The sequence below is a fragment of the Anguilla anguilla genome, chromosome 9 (assembly GCF_013347855.1).
Source record: "Anguilla anguilla isolate fAngAng1 chromosome 9, fAngAng1.pri, whole genome shotgun sequence".
Classification (NCBI taxonomy): domain Eukaryota; kingdom Metazoa; phylum Chordata; class Actinopteri; order Anguilliformes; family Anguillidae; genus Anguilla; species Anguilla anguilla.
Window position 1 is genome coordinate 4,567,697 of NC_049209.1, and position 10,552 is coordinate 4,578,248.

A 10,552-nucleotide genomic window follows, 5' to 3' on the forward strand; every position below is an offset into this window, starting at 1 on the left:
AAAAAAACAAAAACAACAGTTAGCAAAACATTAATTAGGATTCTTTTTTTAAAACTTTTTTTCTTTAAAAAAACAAAACATTCTGTATAAATTAAAAACATGGGGAGAGATAGGGATCATGATGCTGTGTAATAAATAGCTGAAAATGGCCAAGGAGACATGAAAGATGACTTGTGCATTTAGCCATACATTTCTCTCTCTTTTCTTTTCTTTTCTTTTTTTTTTTTAGCTTTCCTTATTCCGTTCCAGTCTCTTCACAGTTTAAAGACTGGCACCCGAAACCGACCGAGCCGCCGCGCCCACCGTTTTTTCCGGATCGTTCTCTGTCGGGCGGTGTTGACGCGACATCGCCGAAGTGGCGACAATCTGTTTTAATCCTCTGCAAGTACCATGGTTTCCTGTGTCTTCCAGAACAGGGGGGGAGGGGGCGGGGGTCGAGGATGGGGGGGCGAGGGGGGTCCAAAATCCTCTCTTTTTTTTGTCGGGTGGTGGGATGATCCCGCCCCCCTCCCCCCCTTCTCCAGAGAGCCAATAAAGCGAAAGAGCTAAACCAGGCGGTACGGCCGTGGGTGGAGGGGCGGGCTAGGTCTGGGTTTGGGTTTGTGGGGGCGAGGAGGGCATCAGGACGGCTGCTTCCCCGGCACCGCCCCCCCACCGGCCTTGCCCTCGGCGCCCCCGCCCCCCCCACCGCCGCCGCCGCCGCCGCCCTTGCAGGGGGGCGAGTTCCTGCAGCGGCAGCCGGGCCGGCTGGCGCAGTCGTAGCAGCGCTGCGAGAGCTTGGCGCAGCCCGTGGCGGGCAGGTAGCACACCAGGCAGGGCAGCACCAGCGCCAGCGCCGTCATGAAGGTCCAGCGGGCGCAGCAGTTGGCCTGCGAGCAGGAGCAGGGCCGGTCGGCGCAGGAGCCCTCCTCGTCCTCCTCGTTGGTGCAGTGGTAGAACACGCCCTTCACCAGGCACATGCAGGTGGCCGAGTCCACCAGGCTCTGGGCCGAGCACAGGCACTCCTGGTTGCACACCCAGCAGGAGGGCAGCGTCCGGGGCAGGGTGCACTCCGTGCACTTGCACTTCCCGCAGTCCTCGCACAGCAGCGCGTGCTTCTTCCCCACCGCCGCCGCCGCCGCCGCCGACGCCGCCGCCGCCGACGCCGCCGCCGCCGACGCCGCCGCCGGGGGGTCGGCCGACGCCTTCAGGAGGGGGGGCGGGGGCTTGGAGCCCAGGAGCTCGGCCGCCGCCGGGGGGGTCCTGGCCAGGCCGGGGTCCACCACGGGGGTGGGGGCGGCGTGGTCCAGCAGCCGCTGGTCGGAGGAGGTGCTGCTGCTGCTGCTGACGGAGCTGGGCCTGCCGCTGAAGGAGATCCAGGGGTGCGTGGTGACGTCGTGCGGGTCGCAGCGCATCGGGTGGGGGTGCGGGTGCGGGTTCGGGTGCGGGGACCCCCCCAGCAGGGCCTCGTGGGGACCCCCCCGGGCCGCCTTCTGGCTGTGGGGCTGCTGGGACACCACGGCGGGGCTGTCGATGTAGTCGTTCTCCGCGTGGGACGACCTCATCTGGTCGATGGGGAAGATGGCGAGCGGGTGCTGCAGGCGCCCGTACGGGACCCGGCTGTCCAGCAGGGGCTGCCCCAGGACGGCCGAGGGGACGCCGGGGATGTGGTGGGGGACCCTGGACTCCATTTTCGGGTCCGCCGCGTCCTCCTTCATAAATCACTCTGAGAGAGAGAGGAGCCCGGAGTCTAGCAGCCCTGTGGGAAACACCGCGACCAGCTGTGAGCTCAGGCACCAGGGAGACCCGTACGCACCCCGCCACACTGCCATAAACCGGATGAGCTGGGGCGGGGGGGGGTTGATGAATTTTCTATAAATTATTTGCAGTTCCCACCCCCCATTGCCCATAAAAGGTCACTATTGCAGACGAGCTGATCGGGTGGTAGGTTTCTGAATGTACGTATAGATTCCAAAGAGCAGCTGAACAACTTTGTTTGTGCCGTTTTCAGACTGAAGTGCTGTGCCAGGATGAAATGATTTATTTATTCTTTTTTTTTGGTTTTACATATTTATATTACATTTACAAATGTACCCATTAAAATGTTACATAAGACGTTATGCATAAATCATTACATTACCAATAACTGAGACAAAGGTTTTCTACTTTTCAAAAGCATAATTTCATTTAAAATGTATATTCTTTTGACATTCACGAAAATTTTCACGTGAATTTCGTTTTTGGAACAAACTGGATGAGTGTGAACAGTTACATGCAAGAATACATGCCCGCGAGAGATTACGGTGCAAAATCAGCGTTATCCTATTCACTCTGAATTTTGTAGTTTATGAGGTATTTTAGGAACGGATTCCATGTCGCGACATGCGGTTTTGCGCATCAAAATAGTTCTACTTTTGATATCGTGATATAAACGTTTGTTTATCCCTATGCCAAAGAGCTTTCGACAGTAATATATTTGAGTTCAACCGGTGACGTTGAGGTGTTGCACATCAAAATAGTTTTACTTTTGATATCGTGATGTAAGCGTTTGTTTTTCCCGTCTGCGAATGAGCTTTCGACTGTCCTGTATTTCAGTTCAACCGGTAGCGTTCGGAAATTCGTATTAAGTAGAAAAATTAGACGGGTACAAAATCGTGTGTTGCAGGATATTATTTCAAATATTACACATTGTATTGTTCTCCTCTGTAGCATTAAGATTAGCATTTTAAACAACGTTTGGATACAGGGGCATCTCAGATAATTGTATTATTATTATTGTTACGTCTCTATTATTATTATTATTATTAGCAAAAAAGGCCATCCACGAATCAACAAACATGCAGGAAATGAAGCATTTTATTCTGTTAAAAAAAAACCTGTTGCGACTTCGGCTGTGCTGTTGAGACAAATGCATATGCGCTTAAACTGCAGATGACACAGGGCTGATTATTTTCACAGCCAATAATACAGAGAGTATCTGTGCGTTTCTTTCTCTTTCTATTTATCGTTAACTGTATGAATTTACAGTAGGAGTGTCGTTTAAACGGACTACTTGACGGAATCTTCGATCTGCGCTATATTGGCTGGTGGATTCTCAACCGAGGCTGCAGTCTTGCATTATATTCAACCGTAACATTCTCACCTGACACACATATTACTTAATCGTATTCCGTATGTTGTCATGTTAATTTAGGCTGTGTTCAGAAGGAAAAGGTTGCGGTAATACGATTTGCGAATGAATCCATATCTACTGGATTTGCGAACCAAATATTGGCCGAGGTTCTCGGAAATTATAGGCTACGACTGGCTAAATTTTCTTTCTGTTCACCGATAGATTTGCTCTTTATCGTCGAGAGTTCGTATAGCTGAAATGACAATGCCACCTGACTTGTACAGACCATCAACGAATAAAGAGACGCCGCGCCGCGCCGTCAAAGCAATGATCCTCAGTGAAATGTGAATGGTGGGCAAAAACCGCGTTATGAGACCAACCAGTTCCTAATAGGCTGCTCGGTTTGCACGAGACGTTCAATACAGACAGGCTGAAGACAACCTTCTTAAAGAACGAACAGTGTAAATATAATCTCATGCATCCCTGCTTTTCTCCCGTTCTTTAATCTGTCCCGTTCCTCTCACACAACCTTGTTACGATAGAACCCATGGTTAAATATTGACACACACACTCTGCATATACAGGAACAGCTTGTTGCAAAACCTGGACGGTGGACGTTCTATAAGGCTAACCACAAAACCAGAAATAAACCTTAAGCATAACCATTTCGAAATGAACATTATCGTCAGTATATAACACTCAAAAGCTGTATTGCTGAATATAATTCTCAAGATATTTCATTAGATAAAATTACTTACTTGTTCTGAAAAACAACGCATTTCCTTATTTTTTGTGATTGGTATCATGTATATTCCAAAATAGACGTTCCAGATAAAAAACCACCCAGAAGAAAAATCCTTTATCACAATCGACACGAACAGCACTGCAGTAGGGACACGGGCTTTTTGGTACGATGTTGCAACTACTTGGGAAAATGGCTTTTTTATGAATGGGAGGGTGAAGGACGTACTGCGCAGATGCCCTGACAGATTTTTTTGTGAATGGGAGGGCATAATGTTTCAGCGCGCAAGTGCGGGGGCTACATTTTTATGAATGGGAGGACTCCGAATTTCATTGCGCAAGCGCGTTGCCCGGATTTCATGAATGGAAGAATTTGGAGCTTTCCGTCACAAGGGCAATGTCAGAGCGTTACATGAATGGGGTGGCTATGTGCCTCGCGCCACGCTTCGTATTTATTTATGTATTCGTCCATTCATTATCCCACGAGGAGCCTTTGACCTGAAATCGTATGCTAATTTCCGGACATTTAACCTCCACGGCAGCGAATTCATAAATATTTGAAGACATATATTTGAGTACGAATTCAGTCGCTTTCGTAAATAAAACGTTCATTCTGTTGCGTAGCAGGAATTCGCTCGACCCTAAAACATTATTAACGATTGTGAAGAGCACATCTTTCCCCCCTCTCTGACGAGAGAACCCTGCGCCCGTGCCATTTATCTGCGTCAGACGTCAATAAAGCAGCAAACGGGGACCGAGTGTTCTCGTCCATTTCTGTCGGGCGACGAGGATTCTGTTCAAGAGACGTCCATTGTTGCGTTTCCCAAAGCGGCTGTACGGACGGCCATACCTGTGAGAAAAAACGCAATGCAGGACAGCTGAGAATATTATATAACGCAGCTCCGCTCCAGACTCCGAAGAAAAAGCAGTAGGTAACGACGAGTTCGAGCGTAATTCGTCGCCCAGCGGATTAGTTCAGTCTTGGATTATTTATTATTACTTTTTTTTTTTTAGCTCATGTGCTATGTGCACTTTATTCGTTTTGGGACACGCGACACATATACCCACGCCAAACCCAGCCAACATACCCTGTGTGCATGACGAATATAGCCTACTGCGGGCTCTCAGGCACAGGCGTGGTAAAATATGAGCCATGTTTCTGCTATTGGAAATGCGTGTTCAAGAACCTACACGAATAACGCTCCACGCTATATGCGACCGCATTTCGACATGGTTCCTGTACATTTAGTATGGCAATCTGGCGGAACGTCTGAACGCTTATTTCGTACGTTGGGGCACGTTAGGCTAATGTAGACTACAACTGGCAAATATTTCAAATTCAAACCTTTATTTCTAGATAGGCTATCTGAAACGCATACTCAAAAGAGCTTAGCTTATAGTAACGCGCAATTGTGTGCGGTTATTTGGACACTTAAAGTTCGGGAATCTCAACCGGATTTACTTGGCAGTCACGCGCCTGTTTATTGCACCGAGCAGAGGAGGAGCACGCAGCGCGCGCACGGGCATGGCACCCAGGGCCTCGCAAAAGAACAGGATGTTGTTGTATTTGTAACGAAACCGCACGGAGGAAATGACTGTAAATTTCCTTTTTAACATCCTACTGTCTACCCTACCCTACCCACCCCTCCCCCCACCGGACTCGCGGTTGCTCACTGCTGGACGATCGCAGTCAAAGGTTAACTGTCAGTCACTATGCCAGCGTACATTTCCATGACAACATTGCTATAATTATTCTGTTATCCGACAGTTACTCTCAACGATTAGTTGATGGCACAAAAAAGTAATCTTTTATTTGTGTATTGACCTCACCTTACATTTTACTTGACAATTAATTTACTGAATTGTTAGAGCAAGCCTAATTAAAACAAGGTTTTGTTCTTTACAGTTCAAAGTGCCCAGGTCAGAATCATAAGTTAGATTGATAATATTATTAAAACGTTATAAGACATCTTATCAATAAATTTCCCAAATACATAGATCTTACATCCGTGCTTGTCATTGGCTGTTTTTCCATTATATATATATATATTTTTTTTTTCGGAAGCGAATAAATGTGTGTACAAAGTCCTTCCGGAGGCTTGCTCTTTTGTGGGCCATTAGCTTTTAGTCTTAAATATTTGTCATTAGGCACCGCCCCCTCCTTTCTTTCACCTCATTAATTTCAATGAGTCATGATTTATTTAGGGACAATCGTTCGGTTCAGCGTGCCTGGCCGCGGAGCTGTCTCTGCGGCAGACGGTCTGATCGCTGGATTCAGAGCGTCGCGGATTTAACCCGCGGCATCAAATAATGTAAATGCGACGGGAACGAGAATAAGTTAATTGGATAAGAGCACGGCCTTTCAGCGAATGTGAAAAAGAGTGTAAAACCGCCCCCATCGCGGCCCCCCCCCCCCCCTCCCCACACCCCTTCCCATATTTTCCCCTTATGTAACGATTTCTATTCAGGGTTAATGGCCGCCAATTGGAAATGGGATTAGCACTTGGGAAAACAGGCCCTTGTGCGGCAGGAACCGTCATCAAAGACGAGGGATCCGAACCTCGGCCGCGTGTTTGCTTTTCAGTCTGAGCGGTTCCCTTTGTAGACGGCCCGGGTGTGTGTGTGTGAGTGTGTGTGTGTGTGTGTTTTTTTTTCCCCAGGTCCCACAATGCACGGCGCTAATTCGCGGCGTGCCCAGTCGCAGACGGGGCATCACAATGGAGCTCCAGCCCTTTCATGTCCCGCCCGCGGTGGCACGCACCCGGGGTTCCCGCAGCTGCCCCGTCTGCCTGGCACAGGCCGGGCCCAAACTTTCTGAGCCGAGTATTAAATGGAGGAAAAAAACTTTTTAAAAATGTATTTATTGACAATGCAGATAGGCATGAAAAGCCCCCATTATCTCTCTTCCTGTTTTCTATCTCTCTCCCTCTCTCCCTGTTTCTCTCTCTCTCTCTCTCGCTCTCTCTCTCCCTGTTGTCTCTCTCTCCTTCCTTCTCTTGCCCTTTCGCAAGGCCTGCACTACAGAGCACCTGTTAAAAATTCTAAATATAAAAGAAAAAAAAAATATATATATATGTATAGGAGACGTTGCTGCTAGGCGTCAAAAAAAATATGTGGCAATGTGTGTACATGCTGCGTTCGCCCACTGATTTCCAGCCTTAGTGATGATGGCACTTTTAAGAGCCCTACAGTTCTTTCACAGTTAAACGCGATTTATGTAAGGACCTGGAACAATGAAAACAAGAGGAGTGTCTGAAATGATTCGACAGTCATTACGACATTGATAAGCGAGACCCGTGATAATGTTTTCGGCAGAAATGCCCCCCCCCCCCCCCCCGCCCCGACCAAAGATGATCCCAAACAGGGAGCCAGGTAGTTCCAACTATTCAAATATTGACTTCCTGGTCCGGCAGAAAGAGAGGTTTTCAAAGTTTGTCAGAAGGTGTGTTTGTGTGCTTTAGAGCGAGGGGGGGGGGGGTGGGGGGGGTGGGGGGGTGGGGGGGTGGTCGGAGCAGGGGAAGAGGGAGTGGGTGGAGAAGGTGTGTGTGTTTTTTACGAGAGGGGGAGTCGGTGGGAGGGGGGTGGGGGGGCGGGGTGGCAAGAGCCAAGCAGCTGAGGATTGGCAGCCCAGGATCGCGTTCATCAAAATGGGCCTTGGAACTGTGGAAGAATTCTGCTGATTGCAAGCACCAATGTGTGTGTGGGTGTGTGAGCATGTGTGTGCGTGTGCTTGTGAGTGTGTGTGTCTGTGTGTGTGCATGTGTGAGTGATTGAGCATCATTACTTCTGTGTTACATTGCTGTGGTTCATTCGGCCAACGGTTGGAAGTGAAATCAGTTTAATTAGGGCGTAGGACGTTCACCTCGACTAGAACCCCAGAACTCATAATGGGACCTCTTCATCATACAGAAGGGTTTCTCCCTTCGCTGGAGATTCTAATGAATGGAAACTATTGTAAACCGTTTCTATTTTTAATCAAAAGCGGAGCGATCACATCGTTTAGGACCGGTGATAAATTCATTATGCTTATCAGAAGTGTGCAGGATCAGATAGCTTAAAGGGCCCGTTTGACTTCCTGTTTGTCATTATGTTTCTGTTCAATGACATTACACAATTAGACTGTTTCTTTTCCTTTTTTTTCTCTGCTCCACTCACAGAAAAACATATTTGTCTTCTCTGTTTGGGCGGGACTATTCCGTGATAATTATCCAAAGCAAACAACTGGGAGAGATTGAGTACAAATCCAACACAAATACAGGTGCAGATTAATGCTTTATCAATTGGGCTGATAAACAATGTGCTTCCCCTTTATGAAAAACAAAACTTTTACATCAATGTCAGACATTTATTTTTTTTAAAAGGAAAGTTTTTTTTTTTCCAGTTTGATTTTTTGATACAGCTAGACTTTTTGATTTTGAGTCTCTTGCTTTTCACCGTGTTTCTGAGCTTCCCTTGTTTTCCCAGGGCGTGGGATAACCAGTATTTTATAGTCTTGCTTTTTTTCTGTCAGATTTCCCGGTAATTTCTGTATTTTCTTTTTAAACTGTAAGAAACGGGGCGGGTTTTTTTGAACAGGAAGCGCTATTTTAATCCCAGCCTGGCCCTGGAAAACAGTGGGACGGGCTGAGGATGGGGGCTCTTAAAACGTAGAGCCTCGGGGCAAATTTAGGGTCCTGCGTCCCACGTGATGGGTGCCCCTTGCTCCTCCTTACTCCCATGGCACGGGCAGGGGGGGCGGGGGGAGGGGTGGTGGGGGGGGGGGGGGTTCCCGAGAGACAGGGTGACCCCTGACCCCTCCCCTGAGGAAGAGACCGAGCCCGCGCAAAACACCTTACATTCTGCACATTCTTCTCCAGAGCTGGAGTCCGAGGTGCTCCCCTTATACCCCAAACCGGGGCACCTTAAGGGGCTGGTGGGGGGGGGGGGGGTTTGGGGTCGCCCCACTGCCACCCCCACCTGATAAAAGCCCTGACTGACAGGGGCCCTCAAAAAATATCAGAACATTGGATATTCTGGTGGTGGTGGGGCCCCATATGAGATCTTTTTATGGGGCCCAAAATCCCTAGTGGTACCACCCCAGAAAACCACCAAACCGCCCCCCCAAAAAACAAAAAAAAAAAACTGGGGTCCCGTCTCTCACCTTGAAGAAAGAGGCAGGACAGGACTATGCAAACATGAAAAGTTGGGAGGAGGAGGGAGGGAGCGGCGGGGGGGGAGGGGGGTGTCTGGTTTGGCGAGGCGATAACGAGAGGTGGGCTGGCGAGAGCTGAGGCCGACCCGAAACACACAGGAGGCTCCCCGGCGCTGAGGTCCGTACGGGACGTCCTGTCCCCTGGGGCGGAACCGGGTTCGACGTGCCCGGGGACCGCTGCTCGTGTGCTCCCTGTGAGGTCCCCCCCCGCTCAGAGAGGGGGGGAACCGCCGTCTCCACTTCCTGTCCTGTGGCGCTGGGACGGGTCCGTGGCGCCCCGGGTGGGGGGGTGGGGGGGGACGGGACGGCGCGCAGCAGGGGCTAACCCAAAATTGCTCTGTAGCTTTATGGCAGGAGCTGAGTGTACTATGAAAAGGTTGTTAACCTCAGAAATGCACCCCTGCCTCTGCTGACTGCACTCAGTGCTTCGCTCCGTTTGTTACGTCTTTTGACGTCTGAATCCAGGACTCGTGTTTTGGCTCTCTCCTTTACCATATTTGGGCTCTTGCGTTTACCGTGTTTTGGTTCTCGCCCTGTCTTATTTTGGCTCTTGATTTCACCAGGGATTTTTTCTGTGTCAGTGTCTATGATTTTGTTGTCTGTGCATCACGTGGTTTGAAATGGCTATTAAACACTTTTCCGAATAAGAACACTTCCACAAAGCTACACCCCCCCCCCATTTAAAATCAGAACATCAGTGTCACTGAAGTGCATTTAGCATTTGAAGAAACCCAGTCTCGCAGCTGACAAACTGCACACTAATTGAAAACTGTTTGTCACTATGTATAAACTGTATAAATATGACTCTGCAGAAAAAAAGTTTAAACGTTTACATTTAATGTTTACGCAATGCAAGTATCTGGGATGACAACAAAAAACAAAAAAAGACGTTGCAGTGAAAATTTTTCTGAAAATATGATTTAATATAACATTACATTACATAACATAACATAGCATAATGACGAGAACAGGCCATCCAGCCCAACAATGCTCGCCATTTTCCTGACTATATATAATACATGCTTCCTGAAACGAAGATTGGCGACTGATGTCACGTCCTCTACAGGGGACAGAACTGCAGAGGCTGATGTCATGTCCTCTGCAGGGGACAGAACTGCAGAGACCGATGTCATGTCCTCTACAGGGGACAGAACCACGGATACTGATGTAATGTCCCCTACAGGGGGACAGAGCCGAATTTGGTGGGGCAGGGGAGGGGGGCGGAGACGGGGAGAGAGAGGAGCGTGAGTCGCCACGCGCACGTGCTGGTCAGCGGGCTGTGAGACACGGGGGGGGGCCGGGGGGGGGGGGGGGACCGCCTGACCTTCGTTAGCGTATTGTCAGGGAGACACCAGCGGCGGGGGCTATATTTGAGTCCTGATTCAGCAGCAGCAGCAGCAGCGCTTGGACGAGACTGAGCCCCAGCAGATCAGCGCTATCTATCCCCAGCGTGTCTCTGTTGACAGGAAAACAGCTAAAATAAGCTCCAGCTGGGGGGGGGGGGGGAGGGGGGTGTGGTTGGGGTGTGG

General features: G+C 49.3%; 1 protein-coding gene across 1 annotated transcript; it reads right to left on the minus strand.

Moving 5' to 3' along the window:
• Positions 1 to 514: 514 nt before the first annotated feature.
• spry4 (sprouty homolog 4 (Drosophila)) lies at positions 515 to 4,048 on the minus strand. Its single transcript, XM_035432914.1, has 2 exons — positions 3,850 to 4,048; positions 515 to 1,738 (listed from the first exon to the last, which is right to left on the minus strand). The coding sequence occupies exon 2, from the start codon at positions 1,695 to 1,697 to the stop codon at positions 621 to 623; it is 1,077 nt and encodes a 358-aa protein (XP_035288805.1). The 5' UTR covers positions 1,698 to 1,738; positions 3,850 to 4,048; the 3' UTR covers positions 515 to 620.
• Between the last annotated feature and the right edge of the window lie 6,504 nt (positions 4,049 to 10,552).

Bases quoted from the DNA above. Each gene is read 5' to 3' on its own strand.
- spry4 (XM_035432914.1), bottom strand. From the start codon at position 1,697: ATGAAGGAGGACGCGGCGGACCCGAAAATGGAGTCCAGGGTCCCCCAC.